The 25,265-nt window shown below is 42.7% G+C and overlaps 1 protein-coding gene across 3 annotated transcripts in view; it reads left to right on the top strand.

The window, feature by feature from the left end:
- The window catches only part of MATN2 (matrilin 2), a 123,853-nt gene that overhangs the window by 39,445 nt on the left and 59,143 nt on the right, over nucleotides 1-25,265 (top strand). For all 3 annotated transcript variants that reach the window (XM_063079626.1, XM_063079625.1, XM_063079624.1), the window contains exons 3-4: nucleotides 4,039-4,161; nucleotides 19,421-19,543. In XM_063079626.1, coding sequence (XP_062935696.1) covers nucleotides 4,039-4,161; nucleotides 19,421-19,543 — 246 coding nt within the window. The remainder of the gene's footprint in view (nucleotides 1-4,038; nucleotides 4,162-19,420; nucleotides 19,544-25,265) is intronic.

The raw sequence follows: 25,265 nt of genomic DNA, 5'->3' as shown, positions 1-25,265 counted from the left end.
CTAAGCGTTCTGGTGATTCATTGTAACCTGGGCAGGGCTGCTTTTAATTAACCTCTGGGTGCTTTCTTTATCAGTCTAGCCTGGTATTTTGGAGCCCAGAGCCAGGCTGTTCCTACTCTAATAGCCCTACCCCACCCAGGCCAGGCACGATTTAAGGCCCTAATAGTGCTCCTGGGACACACCCTTCATCAGTTGGCCTGGGCAAAGTCTGCACTACCGCACCCCTCTAAGGGCCTGTTGAGAAGTGGGGAGGTCAGACGGATGTCACAGACTTTGACTTTATGTCCCCAGTAATTGTCCCTTTTGAGACTCCCAATGCATCCCACTATGCTGATCACTCCTTTAGTTATTCATACATTTATTAAAAATGTTTATGTTCATTTTTCCTCATCAAAAAGTGCAATCCTGCCAATGACTTAGTCTTCTGACTAGTTATTCCTCCCCCTGAACCCAAAGCCTGAACTGAGTTCAAACCCAAAAGGCCTTCTGAGGAATGTGGCTCATGGGGATGTTGCCAGCAGGCCTGTGGAGGAGGCTGTCATCTCTCCTTTGATCTCACTGCAAAGGCCCATCCCACGGGAGACAAGGCACGAGGGCCCAGAAGCTCTGAGGGTCACTCAGCCCTCACCCGTAGGACTCTACAGATGGAAGTTTTATTCCACTTTAGCGAGATGTTTAGGATTCTTTCGGTTGAAAGTATCAGAAATGCAACTTGTTTAGCTCTTAAAAGGGGAGCATTGTATTATATTATTCAGTTCTTGTTCCTACATGCCAATAAAGGACTCTGTCAAACCCTGTACCAGCCAACAGTGGCCGTGAGTGGTGCTATCTCAGGCCACCATGGCAGCTCCCACGGTTACCACGCATTTGGGGGGAGAGGGGATTTTCTAGAAAAAGGAACTACATAGATTAAATAATAGGTGTCAGTACTGAGGGTCCCTAGAGACCATTCAGGCCTTTATTCTACAGGTAAAGAAATAGGCTTAAAAGAGCTCCCTGACTTAACATGAACATCCCTCACTTGTTCAAGGTAGGGGAGAACTAGAACTCGGGTCTTCTGGCTTCCAATCCAGTGCTCTTTCCAATACACCAAGTTACAGTCTCCTGCTTCCAATTTCTTTTATGGTACACGGCCAAAATAAACCACGGTCATAAGCTGTCACTCCAAACCCCTATGCAATAGTTCTTTTAATTCCCCCATTTGACAGGTGAAGAAAGTGGAGTTTAGAGAAATTAAGAAATTCATGCAAGGTCATAATAAGTGGTGAAGCTGAGCTTTCGGGCAGTCTATTTCCAGAAGCCATCTTCTTCTGTACTGTGCTGCCTGCTGCCCAACAGATGTTTTCTCGGCCTCACATCTCCTGTCTTTTTATTTTGTCTGTCGGGTCCTTCCACCAGTGGGTGCCTGCCGTGTAGCTGGCTGCCTAAACTGCAGACATCCTTCGTTATGGAGGAAGACTGTGACATGCTGAGTTCCTCAGGAAGGCCCTTATGCCCCTGAGTAATTTGACTCCAGCTATCCAGGAAAAAAAGAGAGTCTTCCAGTATGCAAGGCAAATTAAAAATGAGATAATTTTTTTCCCTCAAAAGACTCAAAAACTAAAAGTTTGATAATACCAAGTACTGAAGTTTTGAGGCAGTGGGAATCGCTACTATTGTCATTGCCTATGTGAGCCATCTTGGAGAGCAATTAGGCCACATCTGTTTAAACTAGGTCCCCGTTCTAGAAAAACAGCTGTGTTGCCCTCAAGGAGATGTGTCCGAGAAAGTTCATCACAGCATTGTGAAAGCAAAAAATTGGAAACTAATCAATGTTGACCAATGGAGAAATGTCTAGAAAAAATGAGGAATAGTCATATGACCAATAGATAAACCAATCAAAAGGGATAAACTAGATTTAACATACTTGATCAAATCTTAGATATGGCTGATTCTCATTATTTGCAATAATTATGTTCTCTAAAGTCACTACAAATAATAAATTAGCAAATACTGAACTATTGCTCCTAGGGGAAATACAGGGTTAGGTTCCTGCGATCCTCTGGTCACAACATTTTTGTCAACTGATCAATACATAATCTTGTTTTATGTGTGTTTCTATTTCAAGACACCTTATTTACTGCATGTTGTTGGTTCATTAACATTGAACTCACAGCCTACAACATTATAACTTTTGCCTGAATGAAGCTTATCTAACACACATACAAGTATTTTCCCCATAAAGCACATCACAGCCTTCCTGTGTTTAGGAACACTAGACAGTATTTCACCATTTTAAATAGCAAAATCACCAACAAAAAGTACAAAAATGCAAAAACCATAGCACTAAATGGACTGTGGAAAGGACACTTGTTTACAATGTGAGAGCTGAAACAAGAAAGCAGAGTGTGGCTTTTTTGGATCTCAGCTGAGAATGTCCCGCACCAGGTGACAAGTTTTTCACCACTCTGAGAGTGTCTGTGAATGACTGGAGGTGCTGTAAGTATTGACTTGGGGTTACAGATAAATTTTAGTGAGTAGGTGAATTCGCAAATATGGGATCTGTGAATAATGAGGATCAATTGCACACATCTTTGCATTTTGACACCTTTGAAATTGGAGTGCATTCTGGATTCCATGAAACACATTACTTGTATCAATATGGATAGAATAATGATGTGGATAGATCAATATTGAGTGAAAATCCAAGTTGAAGATCAATATATATAGGATGAACCTACACATGTAAAATTAAACAAAATGCCACCATAGTTTTCCTTTGCTGTAAAACCATTAACAGATATCGAGCATTCCCTAGGTACTGGGCACTGTTCTAAGTGTTTTACCATCTTAATTAATTTAACTCTCAAGGACCCTTATAGGTAGGTGCTATTTTTATCCCCATTTTATATAAAGAAGTTAAGAAAATTGCCCAGAGTCACAAAAAAAGATGTTTATTTCCCCCTGAAGTAAAAATGGCTGATTGGATTTAATCTATGCACTTTTCTAATGTTATTTGTATCCTAAGAGGAGCTAAAACACAGATAATCATAAACCCAGAATAATACATTCTAAGTTGTATTGTTATGAAATAAAACAGTTTTACTCTATTAGTTTATTTATTGCCCACCGTGTTTCTTACGTAGATATAAAGAGATGTCTTAAGATGGATTTCGTCACTAGCTGAGTTTTCCTAAGCACTGGATTAATGGGATTGTTCTTAATTTTTGAGTGTCTCTTTTAATTTAGCTTCATAAAAATTTTTTTACATATGGACATCTTTTTTGTTTATGAGAAACTTGCATAACTTGTTCTGTTTATATTGATGCTTGTTAATTTTAAATATGTTCAAATTGCATTATATTGAGTAAAACCATAAATTAAGATGTAAAAAACAATGAGAATTTTTATGAGTTCCAGGCCAACTTATGCAAGAATTGATGTACCTGAAAGCCAAGGTACTTCAGAAACTAACTCCAGAAATGTTTCAAACTGAGACATAAAAATTATGGAAACATGAAACACATGAATGCATTTTTTACTCTAAAATATTTTGTATACTTTTGCATATTAAAAATTACATTACTCTTGGGTCTTATGATCCTGAAAAACCATTGGTTCTTAAACACATCTTCATGTATCTAATAGCTTTTTCTCCTACCCCATTGCTACTGAAAACCCACTCTTTAGCCAAAGTCCCCTCTGGTGTCAGCAAATTTTTCCCATCCCCCTTTGGTGGGAAACCAAATGGGTATTATTAAGTTGAACCAGAAATTTCTGTTTCTGTAGGTCAAAAACAATCAGATATCAGTAGTTTCATCTGGTTCGGCCAACACCATTTCCCTTTGACCCTACATGGCCCTTTTTCTGTTTGTTGCTGGTGGCATTTATCTGGACCTGTCTTGTCTCCCTCGGACTGTGAGCCCCCTCGAGGGTAGGGACCACAGCTTGCTCTCTTTGGGGGCTGTCTTCTCTCCCAGAGTAGGCTCAGGCTAAGCGTTTGCTGGTGGACTAGCGGAGGCATCAGCGCTCACTAACTTCCCGTGCCTTCCCTTTCAGCCGTCCACATGTGCAGCGTCCTGGAGCATCACTGTGCCCACTTCTGCATCAACACCCCCGGCTCGTATGTGTGCAGGTGCAAGCAAGGGTACATCCTCAACTCGGACCAGACGACCTGCAGAAGTAAGGTTGCTTTGCTGATGTTTCTGTTCTTCCCTCCTCTTCTCTCCTCCTCTCCTTTTATCTGTTCTCATTTTATTCATCTGTAGTCCCTCCCCCAAGCTAGTTACCATCTCCCTGAGGAAAGAAACGAAGTTTTGTGTTTTGTGTTGACGCCACCCCATCCTGCCATTGCAGTGTCTAGATACAGTGGGCCATCAGGAAGATTAGTGCAGGCACCTTCTCAGAAATAGCCTCCTTGAACATGTGAGCTGATCTCCCTTATTTCCACAGAAGAGCCTTTTTTCATCCACTGTCTTTATTAACTGTACCCTGAGGAATTGCTTCCATATTTTATTATCTTCTCTAAAGTGTGGACTTAGGATGAGTTCTTGATCTTGGCTGGCAATGATTATTCAAGTTCTCTTTTAGAGGTATGCAGGGATCTAGTTGCTTTGGTGGGGGACACTTTATAAGTCTCCTAGATTTACAAAAGGGCAAACAGATATAAAGTGTTAGAAGTCACCTTCTCTTTTTTTTTGGCCAAGCCCCAAAGACTAGACAGTATACTGATATTTGAGCCAGCACGAGGTAATCTGTCCCTTAAAGGACAGAACTACCCATACGCTGACTATTGAGCCCATATATATGTATATTTTTAAGTTGTGAGTAAAGCACTGTAGGAACCCACATCCAACCAGGATACCAAAGCAGCGTGTGAGGAAGACCAGCCCACACGGAGGAAAGTAAAACTCAGCTAATCTGACGTGTCGTTCATGCAATGCGTAGTTGTTTTGATACTGCATGGTAAGCAATTAAGCATTAATGGAAAGCAGTTTGCACAAATGGCTGTAATTAGTATCCCATTTATATAGCCAAACCACGTTTTCCATTTTTATTCTCACTTTTCAGTTTCAGGGTTGAGTGGTTGGCTGAGGCCTCTCTTTACACCGCCCCTCCCCTCCCCCTTCCCCCACAGATTAGGTAACATCTGCTTGACTCCCTCCTGTTCTCCCACTCTGTGAGTGCCACGGGGCTCTGGGTTCTTGGGCTTCTGTCAGATGCAGGATCCCAGGGTGCTGAGCGCAGCCTGAACCTCCTCATCTTCTATTGAAGACCTGACAACAAAATGCACTCTCACTAAATGCTTATGGGTTTAATAGAATTTACTGTAGAACTGGGGGAGCCCCGGAAAGGTCATCTCGCACACCGCTCAGCAAACAACCTAAATATCTCTTTTAGACGTCTCCCATCCTCTTCCAGCGCCCTCTCTCCCAGGATGCTTCTCTGTCCCTTCTCTGCAGAGTGCTCAGCCTCCCACCACCTTGCGCACTCCCTGCCCTTCTTGAGAGCACCACGAGTTCCTCTCCTCGTCGCATGCCCCAGTGATCTGCCAATATCCATTTCCATGGGCTAGCTTAGCCAGGCCAGAGGAATTCTGACACCAGCAAGTGAAACCTAAAAAGCTCTCCCCTGAGTTCACGAGCAGGTCCTTCTCCCACACACCGGGTTTGGACAGCCCCCATCTGGGCACCCCCGAGTGCCACTCTGGCCTCAGCCCTCCTGCCTGGGGTTGTGGCACAGAAGAGCGTGCAGCAGAACCTGCCCCGGCTTCAGACAGGTAGAGGGGCAGGGAGGCCCAGCTGGAAGAGGGCCTGTGCCCAGGATAGTGGTCCTCAAACTTCAGTAACTAAGAATTAGCCAGGTAGTTGGCTCCTGGGCCTCATCCCGAGATTGTATCAACAGGCCTGGATTTTCAAGGAGCTTCTGACAGATTGCTGCCACACTTAGTGATTCACTGGCCTCAGGCAGTGGCGGACTGGGGAAGGGCTTAGAGTTAAGGAGCAATGGAAGCAGCGGGAGCAGGGCTCTGCTGCGCTGTCTGAGCTGGGCCTCCAGTCACCCAGAAGCAGGTGCGCAATCTTTACCTTCAGCACCAGACTTGGCTTCATATACATACCGTGCTAAAGAGCAGTTCCCTCTCTTTCAGAAAAAGATAATACCAACTCTTTTGCTTTCCTGAAATTGGTGTACCTGTGGTCTTGTGGAAAGCACAGGGCTTTTGCTGTCCACAGGTCTGGGTTTGAATCCTGACACGGTCACTCACTAGCTTTGGCTGTCTCACCCTGAATTGGTTATTTAAACTCCTTGACTCTCGATTTTGTCACCCATAGAATGGGAAGGGTAGTAACAATACGTTTCTTATCAATAGGTTCTTGTTAGCCCCTGTTTTTGGTCAGGTAAAAGCTGTGCCAAGGGAAGGCTGGGCCACCCCCTGACCTCTGCTTACAAGCTGCTTGTAGGGACCTTTTCCTACTGACATCGAGAGAAACCAGCTATTTCCATTTTTCTTTTCCTGGCGTAGCTGGATAATTACCTGGATGAAAAGGAATGTGCGTTACATCCCCTCCCCCAGAGCACCTCTTATTCCATAGAAAATGCTTGCCATTTATTCTTTCATCTGCTCATTGATTGGTCCATTTATTTTTTCACTTACCACATGTTTTTGAGCATATAAGATATGCCTGGCTGCATGCAAAGTACTGACAATAAAATAGTGAATAAAATGGCAATGCTTCTTCTCCTTTGGAGCTCACATTCTTGCACGGTAGTGAATCAAATAAACAACCAAGGGAATTGCAACCAAAACTGATTGCAGCCCATGCCAGCTCAGCATGCAGCACATGGGTCAGGCCTAACTACAGCCACTTTTTAAGGGTTTACTATGTGCCAGGAGCTCTCCTGAGTGCTTTCTATCCACAATCTCATTAATTCTCACAATGAACTCTTAAAGTAGGTTTTATCATTCTCGTTTTGTAGATAAGGAAGATAAGGAACAAAAAGATTAGACAATTTACTCAAGGTCACACGGTTAGCAATGTGACCAAACCAGAATCCAAATCCTGTTTTGTCCTAGCTCTTAGCCACTATTTGATACTGTCCCATGATCACTGAGGACCCCCAGATGGCAGCAGGACAACCCTGCAACCATAGAACCTTCTCCAAGCCCAGGAGGACAGAGAGATTTCACAGCCGCTGGTCCTGGGGAGACTCGGAACTAGGTCACCAGGACTAACATTCAACTGTTATTTCTCCAAGTCCGCGGCCAACTGCCGTGCTACTGTCATTGCACAAAATGATTGTAAGAGTGCCCTTTTGGCAGTTGCCTTCGAGTACACACACACACGCGCACACGCACACACACACACGCGCGCGCACACACACACACACACACACAGTACACACGTGTATACAATCATGAGCCCCATAACAATGTTTTGGTCAATGACAGACCGCATATATGACGGTGGTTCTATGAGATTATAATGGCTTCACCACATAACCTGGGTGTGCAGCACACTAGACGATCCAGGTTTGTATAAGCACACTCTATGATGCTCTCACAAGGACAGCATCTCCTGACGATGCATTTCTCAGGATGTGTCTCCATTAAGCCACGCATAACTGCATCTCTACCACTTTCTATTTGTATTTTGCCTGGACCTTGGCTATCAGACTTCTAGCTCTCTCTCACACAACCCCGGAATTCTATCCCCTCCCAGTGTCCCAGGTGGGTGATGGGTCATGAGAACCAGGCCATTACAAAGCACATGGATCCTGGATTACAAAGCCTGGATCAGCAGTTGAGCTGAAGTTCTACACTCTATAATTCCCACCTTTGATTCTATTTCTGCCGTCTGAAGCCATATACCAAAAAGTTGATTTCTTGTCCAAATAAAAGAGAAAAGCCCTTCAATTATTGAAGAGTGTTGTTCTCACCGACTCTACCCACTCCCATTAATTTTCTCTTTTTCAGAGGAAGCACAACCCCATCTTTAGGTGACCTGGTTTGGGGTCTCATCATTGTTCAGGTAACTCTCTTCTAGGTGGACACCAGTTGTCTCAAAAGTGCTCTTCCATTCAAACACTAGAGCAAGTGCATTAAAAAAAATCTTACCTTCAAGTTCTGCCCAGATGGGCAATTTGGAATGCACTGGAGGTCTACACTGTGGATTCCCTCTGCCTTTCAAAAAGTCTCCCCTATCTAATACCATTATATGAGATATATACAAAAGCATTAGCATAGTGGCTTTCCCTTCCCCCATTTAAAAAAAAAACGGGGAAAAAGAAAACCTCATAAAGTGTGCCCCTCTTCACATTCCTAGTCTCCCTTACGGTTTCCCTCCCCTTGAATTCCTTTCCCACTAATGAGAAAGAACGTTATCTTGTTTCTTTTTATTTATTTGGTTTTTTAAATAAGGAATTTTCACTCCTTTCTGGAACATGTAGTCTATCTGAAAGCTAATGAAAATGCAACGTTTAGAAAACTTAATTTGGCAGAAAATGTAAACCTTCTTGTACAGCTTTCTCACTTTTTTTCTCTCTCTCAAGAACCATACCAAATGCATTTTACTGCTTTTACTTTTCGGAAATGTTCCTGGCATTATTTTTCCCAAGCTACAAAAATGATTTAATAGCTTTTATGAGCCTGACCCAGAAAAACAGTCACATTATTAGAGAGAGAAAGAAAAACTATAACCAACATCCTTCATGAATTTAGATACAAAAATTCTTAACAAAATTTAGCAAATAGAATCCAACAATATATAAAAAGATTAATATAGTCTGTCCTTCATGTGCACCAGTTTTGTATCCTTGGATTCAACCAACCATGGATCAAAAATATTTGAAAAAAGAAAAAGCACAATAAAAAGTAACAATACAATGATGAAAAATAATATAAATTTTAAAAATATAGTATATCTATTTACATTATATTAGGTATTATTTACATTATATTAGGTATTATAAGTAATCTAGAGATGATTTAAAAGTATACAGGTGGATGTGCATAGGTTATATGGAAATACTACACCATTTTATATAAGGGACTTAAGCATCTGTAGATTTTGGTATCGTTGGGGAGGTCCTGGAACCAATCCCCCACGGATACTGAGGGACAACTGTACATCAAGACCACATGGGGTTTATCCCAAGAATGTAAGTTTGGTTTAACATTCAAAAATCAATCAATATAATTCACCATATTAACAGACTAAATAAAGCAAAAAACATACATCATCTCAATAGATGGAGAAAAATCACTGGGTAATACCGAACATTTATTCATATAAAAGCTCTCAGCAAACTCAGAAAAACAGGGAAATGACTCAATCTGATAAACAGCATCTATGAGAAAATCTGCAGCTGACATCATACTCGAGGGTGAAAGACAAAATGCTTTACTTCTATGATAGAAACAAGACAGTAAAAGGAATAAGACTCACAACTTCTATCAGTATTGTATTGGAGGGTCTAACTGGTGTAATAATGAAAGAAAAAGAAATTAGAAGTCATTCAAATTAGAAAGGAAATAGTAAAACTGGTTTTTTTAGACTATCTTCAAAAAAGCTACTAAAACTAATAAATGAGTTAGAAAGGTTAGAAGATAAAAAGTCAGTCTACAAAGTTACTCTGCTTTATGCCTATATACTGACAACAAAGGTCAGAAATTAAAAATTTAAAATACCATTTATAATAGCATAAAAAATATGTAAAGTAGGGAAAAAATTTTTAAATGTGCATGATCTATACACTGAAATGTACAAAGGATTTCTGAGATAAATTAAAGAAGACCTAAATAAATTAAGAAACATATCATATCATGGATTGGAAGACTTACTATGGCTAAGATGTCAATTCTTTCCAAGCTGATATATAGAGTCAAAGCAATCCCTATCAAAATCCTAGCAGACACTTTTCTTTAGAAATTGACAACCTGATTCTAAAATATATATGAAAATGCAAGAAATCTAGGATAGCCAAATACAGTCAATTCTCACTATTCCCAGTAGTTGTGATCTATAATGTCTCCATGAACACTGAATTAGCAAATACTAAATCATTGCTCCTAGGGGAAATATAAGATTAGGTTCCTGAGAGCTTCTGGTCGCAACATTTGATCAGTCAATACATAACCTTGTTTTATGTGTGTTTCTATATAAAGACACCTTATTGAGAATGTGTTGTTGACTCATTAACATTGAACTTAGAGCCAACAGCACTATTATTTATGCCTGAGTATTCTCTCCATAAGGTACATCCCAGCCTTCTTGCACTTAAGAACATTAGACAGCACGCCAGCATGACTCTTGGAGGCCATTTTTAACAGCAAAATCACCAACAATAAGCACAGAAATGCAAGAAATGTGGCACTAAATAGGCCTCAAAAGGGATACGTGCTTACAGGATGAGAGTGGAAGCAAGACGGCAGAGCATTGCCTTGTTTGGCCTTAGCTGGGAACATGAGCGTTAGACCACCTAAATGTTTTTCCACCTTGCACATGTCCACAAGTGGTTGAAAATGCTGCAAGTACTGATATGGGGTTACAAGCAAATTTTAGCAAGTTGGCAAATTCACAAATATGGAATCTGTGAATAATAAGGATTGATTAAAACTTTGAAAAAGATAAACAAAGTTGGAAGTTTAAACTATCTGATTTCAAGAACAATTATAAAGCAACAGTAACTAAGGCAGTGTAGTATTGGGGAAAAGATGAACATACAGATCAGTGGAACAGAACAAAATCCAGAAACAAGCCCATATGTAAACGGCGAAATGATATTTGAGAAAGATGTGAAGACAATTCAGTGGGGAAAGGATAATATCTTCAACCAATGGTGCCGCAACAATTGGAATGCCATGTGCAAAAAAAAGGACTTTGCCCGTACTTCATACCATATATAAAAATTGTTTCGTATGGATTTTAAGCCTAAATGTAAGAGTGGACACTATTAAATATCTAGATGAAAATGTAGGAGAAAAATCTTGGTGACCTCAGGTTTGGCAAAGATTTCTTAAATAGTACACAAAAAGCTACAAAACATAAAAGAAAAAGAATCAATAATGTTCATCAAAGTTAAAACATTTGAAGGCTGGCCCGTGGCTCACTTGGGAGAGTGTGGTGCTGACAACACCAAGACAAGGGTTAAGATCCCCTTACCAGTCATCTTTAAAAAAAAATAAAAAGTTAAAACAATTGCTCCTCAAAATACATTGCTACTAAAATGAAAAGGCAAGCCACAGACTGGGATAAAATATTTGCAAAACATATATCCAACAAAGGATGTTAGAATATATAAAGAATTCTCAGAACTCATTAATAAGAAGACAAACAACCCAATTAAAATAGGCAAAAGATTTGAACAGACACTAAACCGAAGAAGATATATGGATGACAAAAGTACATAAAGAGATGCTCAATATTATTAGACATTAGGGAAATGCAAACTAAAACCACAATCAGAAACCACTACACATCTACTAGATGTACACACTAGACTGACCACAAGTGCTGGCAAAGTTGGAAACTGGAACTCTCTTACAGTATTGGTGGTTATGTAAAATGTTTTAACTCCATACAAGAACAGCTTAGCAGTTTCTTACAAAGTTAAATATGTACCTACCGTATGACCCAGCCATTCCACTTTTAGGCATGCAACCAAAGAAATGAAACTTTATGTCCAAACAAAGGTTTGAACACAAATGTTTACATGAGCTTTCCTTATAATAGCCCCAAACTGATACAACTCACATGTCCATCAACAGGTGAATAGGTTACCATGGTGATACATGCACAAAATATACTACTCATCATTGCAAAGAAGGAACTATTGATACATGCAGCAGCCTGGATGCATCTCAGAATAACCATGTTGAATGAAAGAAACCAGACCAAAAAAAAAAAAAAGAGTACCTACTGTGTGACTCCATTTATATAAAATTTTCTAAGATGGCATCTAATTAATAATGACAGAGAGCAGATTAGTGGTTGCCTGAGGCTGAGAGGAGGGAGCGGCAGGAGGAGGGATTACAAAGTAGCCCAAGGGAAACTATGTTCATTATCTTAATTGTGATGATATGTTGATATGTCCAATTTACCAAATTGTATACTTTAAACATGTGCAGTTTATTGTATGCTAATTATAATTCAATAAAGTTGATGGATATAAATCAAAACAAGATTTCAGAAGGTAAGTAATGCTTAGACAAAATACTGCAGGAGAACAAATCAGAGAAAGAGTCATGGAACTAGAACAGACTGCCTGTCTGGAGTAGTTTGTTGGGGGGCATCAGTGGTGGGTAAGGGAAGGAATGTTAGTTGGGACAAACATGGAGTGATTTGGTTCTCAAGCTGAGTTACAAGTGTCTTTGGTGAGCAGGGGGAGCTGAACACAGGGTGTCAAGGGCAAGACCCCATTTTAGTAACTTGGGGCAGGCAATAATGTATGCACTGGATTAGAAGTAGGTAGAGAGTAGGGCAGAGGTACCATTCATTCATTCATTCATTCACTCAATACCTATGGATTCCTCTCTATGGGCCAGGCACTTTTATGGGCTGTTTCTCTTATGTATTTGCGACCCAGGAAACACTCAGATCTTGGCTTCTCTTGTGCCCCTGCATACACAGAACAGGATATGAAAGACGCAATCAGTTTACAATTCTAATCAGTTTACAATTCTAATCAGTTCATTCAATTCAGTGTATGTGTTTCTTATGTCCGCAGAATGAATTAGGAGACCGCAGCCACAATCCCAGCCCCAGGAAAGAGTTAATGACATAGGATGGGTGATGGGGGCTGGGGGTGGTAGCGGGTGGTAAGTGAGACTAACATAACTGTGGAGAGGAAACCTGGTTTTGAGGGAAAACTGGAGAGTTCAGGAGGGAGCCCACACAAGTGGTTGGGTGTAGCATCAAATGGAGGATTAGAGTTCAGGAAAAGGCCTGGCTGGACATGCTTGGTGGTGGTCATTGACCTTGAAAATGGATGAAATCCTGTGGGGAGGAAGGGGGTGTGGAAAGCAAAGGTCAGGGCGTGAGCGCTGGGGCCGCCCACAGTCAGTGTGGAGCAGGCGTGGAAGGGTGACCGAGCGCGCACGCAAAGCAGCTGCCTAGCTGCCCAGTCAGCAGCAGTGACCCGAGCTGCTGCCAAGCGGGGTAAAGCAGTCATCCAGCTTCCCCCTAGCCATGGGAGCTTGGAGATCATTACTTGCAGTTTGCTCACCCTTTGGCTGTGCCAGGGCACAGGGTTAAAAAAAAAAAAAAAGGAATCTGGGGTGAGTAGAGCCCCGTGGGAGAACTGAGCTGACTCCATGTGAGTGGAGATGTGCCAGTTATGAAAGAATTATTCACATCAGGGGAAAACGAGCTTGACCCTTGTACAGCTTCTCTTCTGCGTTGCTATTTTCACAAGCACCTAGAAAAGTGGTTCTCAAAGTGTGGGCCCCTGGACAGCAGCACTGGCTTTGCAGGGAGCTTATTAGAAATGCGAGTTCCCAGACCTATCCTCCCATCAGTCCTAAATCAGGACCTCTAGGGGTGGGGCCCGGGAATGTGTGTTTTCACAAGCCCTCCAGGGGACTCTGATGTATGCTCCAGTTTGAGGACCAGTGAACAGGTCTTACCAGGGGGGAGAGGGGGTTATATGAAGAACATAATGATGTGACAATTGTGTGGAAATTGAAAATCACACTATAAGAGTAGGGCATTATTCACATTTATTTATTATTTTGATCAACCTTCTGCAGTCAGATTTGTTTACATTTAAAGGCTTTGTTTGGGGGATTTTCCCCCTTCTTCCTTTCTCTTCCCCAAAGAAAACCAATGTCTTGTTAGTAAATAGAAGAATTGATTAAAAAAGAATTAAACTGTCAGGGGAAAGGAGACCAGGCGCAGCTAGAGTTTGCCTGAAAGAACAGGTTTGTTTTTCTCGGTGACGCTGGATTTGTTTTGTTTCTTTCAGTGTAAAAGCACAAGGCAGATGACTCACATTTACTGTTGAAAGTCTTTAAATCCAAACTACAGCTGTCAAAATAAGATTAGTGCTTTCAGACATAATGAAAGAAAGGGATGGTCCCCAAAATGCAGGCTTGGGTGTTGCCTGTGTTTGTGGAGCCGTAACTCTGAGCGAATTTTTGGGTGGGAGTGGGCAGAGAACCCAGCGTTTCCCAGTTGAGTGCAGTAACACCCTCACAACACATTTCTCTTCCATCTTGCTGATATAAACAATTTCTGATTTCCATATCTTGGGTTAAATGGCAGGAGCTATGAAAAGTAAGAGTGTCTTGTAAAGGGATTCATTTGCTTTAACTCCAAAGGAGAAATTAAACTGTCTTTGGTGTCATGCAGGGTGGCTTGTCTAAAATTCTGAAAACTCCATAAAAACCCTTTAATATAGCCCTGGATGATGTCAGCTACAGCAGCCCCAGTCTTTGTCCTGTGAATCCTTTGTCCAATGTAACCAGATGAGAGTTCCCAAGTTCTCTGGGCTGAGGAGCAATGCCAGGGATTCAAGATCACAAATGAAGGACATGGGGGCTGGTCGGTTAGTTCATTTGGTTAGAGCACCCCCTTGTAGCACCAAGGTCAAGGGTCTGGATCCCTGTACTGGCCAGCTGCCAAAAAAAATTTTTTTTTCTAAAAACACAAATGAAAGATGCATTTAAATCTAGGGTGCATGTGAGCCTCTAGGGAAACACTATGGATGGATTTCAGCACAGCTTTGGGGCTCATAGTAAGCAAATCCTCCCGAATGAGTTTCACCTGGTAAGAATGAGCAGCTGCCATTACCATCCTGTGAAATTTCTGCAGGAACTAAGAGAAGCAGGCAAATTTTGCTGACTATCACCTAGGTGCTAAAGGTTTCCCTCTGGCCAGGCATAGCTTGAATTTGGCCACCTCTTATTTTATAATAGAGCGAATTACCTACTTTGCTGTATCAGCTCAATTCTGCATAGAACTCACAAACCAAAACTTAGCTAAAGATACTTTAAAAAAAAATGAATCTAACATCCATACGTAAGTGCCCTCCTCAAATGATGGCTCCCTTCATTCCTCTTTTTTTTTCATATTTTTTCCTTGAGGTCTTTGTACAAAAATCATCTTTTCAGCAAAGCCCCCTTTTGATCACACCGTTTAGAATGGAAGCCTTCCTCTCTCAACACTCCCGACCCCCCCTTCCCGCTTACAAGATAAAACATACCACATATTTTTACCTATTTATTTTGCTTATTATTCATTTCCCCTGTTATTGGTGTGCGGGTAAATGTTGAAGAATCAGCTCTCCAGGAAGAAAAGTTCTGATTTGCAGTGTTGGCCAATTTCCTGATGTAAATACTCCTACCACGGCCATACCAGCTCCTGCTCTAGTGGGGCTGACAGACACGTGATCAAGTCCTTCCAGTACCATGGGATAAAAGCACAAATGCTAGGATGGAGCCGTGGCTTTAACGCCATGGGAACCCAGAGGAAAGAGCCTTCATCCTTAAGTGGGTGTCACCAGGTACAGGAGGCAGAACTGTGCCAGAGATGATGGGACCTCTGAATCCAGTGCTTCTCCCATCCCCCACGGTTGGTTTTCTCACCCTTCAGTGAAATCCTCCCAGGCTAAGAGAAAAAGAAGTGCTGTTTTCAAAAGCATAAGAAACCGTCCAGAAACATCTGTATTTGTTTCAAATGGAAGTGGCCGCTGCCAGAAAGTCAACAAAGTTGTTTTGTCAGAACTCAGTCTGCATCTATTCCTTTGTCTTTGTTTAATTAGATTAATCCCTCAATGGTTTCCCTTGGGTCGGTACAAATCACTTGTGGCCATAAATCCCTGACATTCTAAAAACAGTATGAAAGGACAGTCCACATGAAGCCAACTGGCAAGCTCACTGTTTGTGGGACAATTCTTCTGGAATGCAAGCAGTAATCTCTTCTGGTCCTACCAGGCTTTGCACCCTCATGTACGAATCTGGGGTTCTTTTAGCTGATTAGAGAGGGGAGCAAGGGCAGCAATCACTCAGATTCACTTAAAAGAGGAAAGTGAGCCTTGGGATCTCAGTTAATAAAGGGGGAGACTGACTCCTGGGTCTGGGCACCTTCCCCTCGGAGGATTGTGGAGACTCTACCCATTAGGTTTAATGACTCTCAGCCTGCCTGCACACTCCCAACCAGTCTTATTTAATTGGGGGGCATGTTGATGGGGAGTGCCTTGGCATCAGAATTTTCAAAAGGTCCCCAAATGGTTCTAATGGGCAGCCAAGGTCAGGCGATGCTGCTTCTGTAGGTGGGACCTTGCATTTATTCACAGGCTCTCCTGTGGTGCCCCAGCCTGCCCGGAAATAAGCATTTCATCACCTCTCTACCTACCCAGTGGGGGGAAGTCTGTTGGAAAAAAAGATTGTTGCTTCAAGTTCCTGGTTCATTGCTTTCGAAATGCTACTGTCAAAAAGGTTCTTTTGTAATATGCTGATCCCCCCTCCATTATGATAAAACTCTTGTTTTAAGCTCTTGTTAGAAAATTTGAAATCATACAATGATAAATAAGAGAATAAAAATCACCTGTTTTCCCAGCACTCCTTGGTAACCCTGGTTAGGCAGGGGTTCTGCTGGACCCCTGAGGGGGGCAAAGCTGCACCTGGATCAGAGATGGGGAGGACCCAGGCAGAGAACTCCCCCCCTCTGCCCCCAGACACAGGCTTGAGATGTTGGGGGGCAGCTGGTCCCAGCGTGCTGTAGCATCACTTCCCAGCCATCAGGACTTTGTGCAGGGACGCTGCCCATCCGCTCACGGAGCTTAGAGTCTAGTAAGGGAGACACGGTAAATAGGTTGCTTCATAAATGTGTATTGTAATTAACAGTGCCAGGAGGGGAAGTGCAGTGGTGCGCTGACAGCACATGGGTGAGGCCAGAAGCTCTGACAAACTGAACGTCCTCATTGCAAGAGGTTGATTTTCCCATTATTACGCAGGTAAACCCGAGCTGCTTCGGCCTGGGATTCAGAAACCTACTGCTGTTCCCTAACAAGCAATGATTCTCATTTTAAATGTGCTAGAAGTCCTTTAAGTTTTCTACAGCTGAGAGAATCTGCCAGATTTTTCCTTCCGAAGCACAACTCGGGTGAAATCAGCAGTCTCCCTTCTTAAGGTTTTTCCTTTGAGTGGTCTGCACTGTTTGCTGAATGCAGATCAGACTAAGCCTGATGCAGGCGGCTCTTTGCTGTCTGGTGCCAGTGGTCTTTCCCATCCTCTCTCCTGCCGATTCCCCTGGCTATCCCAGAGCAGAATTCTGCAGCCACTCCTGTCCTTCTTTCCTCCTCTTCCGTGTGGTTTACACAAGCTGTTCCCTCAGCCCAGAATGCTGTTTTTCTCTTTCCTCACCTGCAAGCCTTTCCCAGTTCTTGTTTGACTGGCAGTAATCTGTCCCAAGACTGAACTCCCACAGTATCGTCAGCATCTCTCTTTGGGATTTGTATCATGTTCGACCCCATATTTTGGTTATTTAGGTTGCATCTGATAGCCACTGTGGCCTTTGACTTTCTCAAATGGGGCGAGTTTGTTCCACCTCAGGACCTTTGCATTTGCTGTTCTTTCCACCAGAAATACTCTTCCTAGAGCTTTACATTACTAATGCCTCGTCGAATACAAGCTGCGTGACACAGGAACACCTGTCTGTTTTGTTCACTGCTATATCCCAGTGCCTGGGACAGAGTGGGTGCTCTACATATGCTTACCTGAATTATGATTCAGATATTTCTTATATCTCTGGCCTGGTTATAATCAACTGTAGAGTTTGTCATTCTTTGATTATTCACCATGATTTTTGCATCAGCTGAAGTTTTTTTCTGGTTATTGGTGTTTTCCTTACATGTAAATCCATTGGAAAACTACACTGAAAATCCCAACTGGAGTTCCCAATTGGAAACCTAAGATGTAAATATACTGGTAAAAAGTAAAAGAGTTTGCATCTATAAATTGTTTCATCTATTTTATTGATTTGGGAGTGAAAATAGTTCTTTTAGGATTTAAAAACCCAAATTCTTATTTCTGGAATCTTAAGCATTTTTTAATGTGATGATGTAGATTTTGTTTTTTAATAGTTGTTTAATAGAGGTGTTGAATCAAATCAACTTTTATCTTTTTATCAGTTTGATATTTTATACTCATCTAAAAGCAGAATAAACTATGAAACTTAAAGATCTAGGAGATGATATTAAAGTATAGTCACTGGATTCAGAGATTAATCAAGCTTTCTAGGTAATTGAGTTTATATCATACCTTTCATAGTGATAGCTTTTAACCAGAGAAAATTCTCTTTAACATATTCAATCCCTTTAACACTCTCTGATTTTCTCCAGTTTTGATGTTGAAGTCACTGGTATTTAGAGCTACTTATTTCATAGCATCCAGGCTGTTCTCCTTGCTGGGAAATAGTGTCATCATTTCAGCCTGTCTAAGCCAAGGAGAGACTGAGTCAATGATGGACTGAAGGTCCCTTTAACCTTTTCATCCTCTGATATATTCTTAGTTCTGCTGCAGTAGATGCATTCTTGTAAGTGCATTCCTCCATTGCATGTGAGCAAATAGCCAGAGCTCAGCACGTTGTGGATATGTAATATGCATTTGACCAAAAGAAGACCACAAATAGTCATACATCTATATCTCCCTGATAATCTTTGTTACCTCTGCCTAACCTCTTTTGGCTTCTTCATATCCCTCACTTGTTACTGAGATGAATAAATAGAGCACAAAGAAGACTTTCAAAAATCCTTCCTGTAGACAAATGGAATAAGAAAAAGTATGTCCAAAGGGATTGATGCAGACTTGGGAGCTTGGGGCTGTCCTTAGACTTGACACATTTTCAGTAGCGTAGCAGGTTCTTTAACTGTGTCTTCCCTCAGCTGCTCCATCTGCAAAATGCCAAAAACAGTGCCAAATTATCTCAGCCTAAATCAGTGAGACTGTGATTACGAAGCACTCTAAGTTCCCAAAGGATAGGAATGGAGCTCAGTGCCAACAAGTACAAATGCCTGCTCATGATAACTTACAGTTAGTTCTCAAGAGCCATCGAAATATTTTTAGAGCACTTTTCATTTACATAGGAAAATACAAATTGCTGTTAATTAAAAATTATTTAATGCATTTCATAGAGGTAATGAATAATTACAACTTTGGAAAATATGTTTTCATATATATTCGGAAACTCACCTGAAAAGAAAACTCTCCAAAATGTTCACAGTGGTTGCCTCTGAGTGGTAGGATTACAGTGAGGGGAAATTACATGTAGATTTTCTTATATTTTCCTGTGTTTTCCAAATTTTCTACTCTGATCATATATTAATCCTTACAATGTTTTAAAAAGTTATTTTAGCAAGTGCTATGGAGCTGGTCATTGCACTGCCCCGTGCCGAGGGTGCCTGTCCTGCAGCGCTGTGTTCTAATGGTGCAACTTTGCCTCAGTCCAGGATCTGTGTGCCGTGGAGGCCCATGCCTGCGAGCAGCTCTGTGTGAACGTGCCCGGCTCCTTTGTCTGCCAGTGCTACAATGGCTACACCCTGGCTGAGGACGGGAAGAGGTGTGTGGGTGAGTACCCTCCAGCCTTGCTTGGGGAGGAAGGACATGTTAAACATAGTAGCCAGAGAGGGCAGGCTCAGCATGTACCTCCTACGTACTCATTAACTCACTGGTGGGTTTCAACCAAGGGCTCAGTTCTTCGGTCTAGTTGTCAGGCAGAATTTGAACTTTAAAGACTTCGTTTATGGCTGAGGTCAGCATTTTCTCATTCTCAGTCCTCAGCAAAAGGCGTATTTATGATAATCTATGTGAATATAATTGTCTGTTACTGCATTACTTGAAAAGGACTGGGTGGGGCCGGCCCGTGGCTCACTCGGGTGAGTGTGGTTCTGATAACGCCAAGGCCCCAGGTTCGGATCCCATATAGGGATGGCCGGTTAGCTCAATGGCTGAGCGTGGTGCTGACAACACCAAGTCAAGGGTTAAGATCCCCTTACCGGTCATCTTTTTTTAAAAAAAAAAAAAAAGAAAGAAAGAAAAAAGAAAAGGACTGGGTGGATTTTCTTCAAATTTGACAGGTATGTTTGGGATGGCCTGACTTCAACATAGCTCAAGTGTTATACATGAAATTCACCTGTTGGTGGGCAGGGCTGCTGAGTGGCACCTCAAAGATGTAGGCAGCCTTCCTCCCCAGTATTGGACCTGTAGTTCAGTGACAGGCCCAAATGATAGCCAAGTGTAAGAGCTTAGTGTGTGTGATAATACAGTGTGGTCAGAGAAAATAGACAGTAGCCTGAAACACAAGGCCCAGGCAAGGGGTCACAAGGGCAGTGCTTGGAGCTGCTGGCACCAACTTGCAGTCCGTTGAGCACCTTCCCACTTGGGCATCTCCACGCTGAGTGACCAGGTAAGAAGTAGGAAAGGTGGGACTGGCATCTGATTTCTTCAGTGATGGATAATGGTTCTCCTCAGCGTCTGCAGAGCAAGCCGGCAAATCCCTAATGTGTTTGTGGCACCTCCCAATTTGTGTATAAAGCCCTTCAAACTTGCATGGTCTCATTCATCCATATTCCTAAAAAAAGTGCCTGGCAAATAGTAGATGTTGAATAAACGGAATTGGATACTTATGAGGCAGAAAATATGGAAGGAAAATGTCTTAAGTGACATCAGAACTGGAACCTAGATTTTCTGGCTAAATACTGCATTTTCTTCTCTATATCCCATTGTTTTGAGGGGCCCTGTTATGTCTTGCTCCCCACAAACACTGTATGCTTATTTTTTTGCACATAGAATTTACATTTTCCAGCACACCTTGATTTTTAGGTAGGGATGTGGAAAAAAAATAGCAAAACAAAAGGTATAGGTTTTGCCTGCTATTTGCAAGTGAGTGATGAGAGTACTGTGGCCTGTTTGTGTTTATACACCATTGGGGATGAAGACTACCCTAATCAGAGGCCACAAATGCAACTGGTCTGCTAACTTTTTGCGTTGTTTTTTTCTTAATCTGCAGGTGATGATAGGGTAGCACAGCTACTAACACTGGCAAAAAATAAGCCAACATGTAAGCACCAATTATTTTTGCTTCATTGATTATTATGCAAGTAATATCCTTCACTGACAAACTTAAACCGACAAAAAAATCACTATTAATAGTTTGTTGTATTTTCTACCAGAGTTTTCCCCATATAAATATCTACTTCAAACGTCTTGTTAATGTTTAACAAAATGAGATCACACTATCTGTTTTGTTTTATAACCTGCTTTTTCCTCTTACCAGTTGTTAAATGGGTAGAAACTTTGGGTGCTGTGGGGTCAGAAGGAAATCAGGCCATTGTGAGTAAGCCAGTGAATGAGCTTCAGGAAACAGGGCGAGGGTGTCTGGTGGATTAGGGTGGGGGAAGGAACAGGGAACGCTAGAGCTTGTGTAGGTCAGAGGGAGTAGATGGGGCCGGGATGACAGGGACCATAACTTGGGCCCTTGGGAAACCGGAGGGCAGCAGGGAACCCAGTTTTCTGAGTGTTGCTAAATAATTGCCTATTCGTCCTGTGTAGTAGAGAACCTTTGTGTCTCTAAGGATTTTACTGTAACTTCTGGGATTTGATATTTATTGGAGAGTGACAAGCATGACAGGGTAGATGCTGTGGTTGCCAGGGAGCTGTGGTGTGCTGTGTTTATTAGAGGTGGGTGTCTCTGTCCGTCATCAGAGGAGTGGATACGGAAAATGTGGTACATCTACACAATGGAATACTACTCAGCTATAAAAACGAATGAAATACTGCCATTTGCAACAACATGGATGGACCTTGAGAGAATTATATTAAGTGAAACAAGTCAGGCACAGAAAGAGAAATACCACATGTTCTCACTTATTGGTGGGAGCTAAAAATTAATATATAAATTCACACACACACACACATACACACACACACACACAAAAAAAAAAAACAAAAAACGGGGGGGAGAAGAAGATATAACAACCACAATTACTTGAAGTTGATACGACAAGCAAACAGAAAAGACATTGTAGCGGGGGAGGGGGGAAGGGAGAAGGGAGGGAGGTTTTGGTGATGGGGAGCAATAATCAGCCACAATGTATATTGACAAAATAAAATTAAAAAAAAAAAAAAAAAAAAGAGGTGGGTGTTTCTCTTGCTGCTGCTTATAAGCATATGAGAATGTCCGCTTTTCTTTGGAGGCGGGTCCAAGCAGAAGAGTGGGAAAATGGGAGAGACTGTCCATCCCAGTGAGACCCAGGTCTCATTCATCAGATGATCCTAGCATCATCACCTTCAACAACATCACCACCATGGTCCTTTACAGCGACTAACCGAACACCTGATCTGTTAGAGGCTGAAAATGAGATGATTAAGCAGCGGGGACCTTTGTTACTAGTGGCCTTGGTTGGGGAGTCTGAACAAATTCTCAAAAGGTCACTTGCTGTTCCATGGGGCTGAGCTGAGTGCAAAGCAAATGACAGAGATGGTAGAGGCTACAGAAGGTCAGAGAAGAGAGATATCCTAATGCGTATGCTGAAGATCCAGACTCCAGGAAGGGTAGCAACTGGACAAACGTCCAAGGTGAGGGGTGATATGAAGGGCAGTAATGGTGTGGACGTGGCAGTGCTCACCAAACATGAGGGCTGAGGTTGGCCTGGGAGGGACAGAACTTGCCCCTGGGAGCTGATAGGTAAGGGAGATGTCACAGTGAGAATGCCAAGTTGAAAGCTAAGCAGGCAGCCTAACCTGAGGGCCTCAGTCTGAAGGGGCTTGTCAGAGATGGAGACTCCATGTATCTGACTTGGAGCAGGAAATTGAGGAGAGCATGGGCTGGGAAGGACCTTGAACAACATACTCCCTTAGCAGGTGATCTGGGTGGCCTGTGTAGGTGGGCAGGGAACATTGAGTAGAGTGACCATACATCCCAGCTAATCCAGAATGATTCCAGTTTACGCCTGTTGGCCCAGTTCTTAGTAGCACTCCTTCTCACTTTCAAAGGGGTTCCAGTTTGGATGATAAACTATATGGTCACCCTAGTTAAGGTCATCCAGCCTGACTTAAACAGTTAAGGAGACCAGTTCTGTTGCAGCCGTGAAATCTTGTAGGTATCAAATAGGAGAAGACACTGAAGATATCAGGAGAAACCAGATTGTTCAGGGCTTTGAAAATCAGGCTAAAGAGTCTGGATTTTATCTCTGAGAAATAGCCCTGAAGAGTCTATAATTGGGGGTGAAAAACACAAAGCCTCATTTTAGGAAACAATCTCGTGGTGAACTGCAGATGGATTCCAGGAGGAAGATGGTGAGAGATGGAAAGAGCAGGTAGGACGCTGTGGAGCTCTGCTAAGCTACGGCTAATGTCTGGAATCCTGTTGACCTTGCCAATTGTAGCACTCTTAATCCTGTTCGTGATGCCAATTGTAAAGCTAGGCAACCACCCCAGTTGTCAGGCTCTTTTACCTGCCAGTAATCCTGTACTGACTGGGCCACTTGTCGAGCTAGGGCTGGGTCTGGAGCTCCCAGACCCCTCAAGCCCATTCATAGACTGGGTAACAAACCCTTCATACGCCAGGCTGGGTCACCAGACCCCTCACATGCAGGTCTATGAGCTAGGTAACTGGCCAAAAGGTCCTTGAAGCCCATAGGTTGGAAAGCATGGCTATACCAGGCGGATGCCGGAGGCAGATGCCCACTTGCCTGCTTCACTAAAAATACACACACTCTCTTTCTCTCTCTCTGAAGAACACAAGAATAGCAGCAAAACTAAAAAGATACATTGGCATGCATGCGCACTAACTACACACGCGCACTAACTACACACGCGCACTAACTACACACACACACACACACACACACACACACACACACACACACACACACAATTTGCTTACAGTGGATGTGGTAAAACCACACCCAACTGGACCGGAGGCAAGGGCCCTGACCAAACTATTCTGTTTTCCCAGCAATCTACCCCTTCAGGGTCCTCGCCGTATAATCTACGTGTTCAGAATCTTCCACAATGTTCCCTTAGTGAGGATAAATGACCCTTACATTCACATATTACACATTCCATCCCAGTCCCAAAAGTCTTTAGCTTGTTGCAGCACCAAGTCAAAAGTCCAAAGTCCAAAGTCTCCTCTGAGACTAAGCAAAAGTCCCTCCAGCCGTGAACCTGTAGAGTCAAAAACAAGTTTATCTACTTCCAAGATATAGTGGGACAGACATTGGGTACACATTCCCATTCCAGAAGGGAGGAAAAGAAAGGAAAACAGTCTCCAGACAAATCTGAAACCCAGACAGGGCAAACATTAAGCACACTGGGGCACCTAGATCCCCAAAGCATTGGGCAACCTCACTCCTACAGCTCTGCCAAGTGCAGACCATTAAGCTGCCTGGTGTCTGCAGCTTCTCCAGGCCAGCACTGCACACTGCCAGCAGCCCCACAGTTCTGGGGTCCTGGTGGCAGTCCCACCATCCTGACTCCACTAGACATTTCCTCAGTGGGGGTTCTCTGTCGGGGCTTCAACCCCACTTTTCTGCTCCACATTGCTCCATAGATGACCTCCGCAGCGGCTCCTTAACACAATGTGAACACCACAAAGTTTTTCAGCTTTTTTCTTCAGAGGTGCTGAGGCAGGATTGCTCCAGCCAGAGCAGCTGGGATGCAGGAAGCAGTTTGCTGAGGGCAGTGACACCTCAGGTCTGCCCTCCGGGACAACTCAGTCCTTCTAGAATGGGAGGGGCACTGTCCCAAACTTCTCAAATGCCCTCAGGGCCTGTGATGGGTGGGGCACCCATCCAGACTTCTCAAATCCCTTTAGGGCTTTATTCACCATTGTCTTGGCTCTTAGCATCTGGCTGCCTCACCTCCAAGATAATGTCTTTAGCAAACAGTTTATCTGCTTCACCCTTGCATTTTTCTCCTGCTCTCTGCTTCTCTACCTCATGGCCAGGCTGCAAATTTTCCAAATTTTTATGCTCTGCTTCCCTTTTACATTCTGGCTTTTGAATTACCTCAATCAGCTCGGCTTACACTGGCTACTCATTCAATCTCAGGCAGTTTTTTGCAACATTCGCCAACACAGTTCAAGAAACTGCATTCACCCAGTCCATCAATGAGTGGCTGCCCTGCCCCTGTGCATATCTGTGGCTATCCTGTAACCACTGCCACAGAGACAGGTGCATAGTAATGGAGACTAACTTTTCCACCTTTTCACCAGGTGAAAACATACTTGAAATTCTGCAGGGGCACCCGTCCTTGGGTCATCTGCCCATCTGCATGAGGCACTCTTTTC

The sequence above is a fragment of the Cynocephalus volans genome, chromosome 15, assembly GCF_027409185.1.
Source record: "Cynocephalus volans isolate mCynVol1 chromosome 15, mCynVol1.pri, whole genome shotgun sequence".
NCBI lineage: Eukaryota > Metazoa > Chordata > Mammalia > Dermoptera > Cynocephalidae > Cynocephalus > Cynocephalus volans.
Note: the sequence above shows the minus strand (reverse complement) of the source record. Positions and strands in the feature narration are given on the sequence as shown.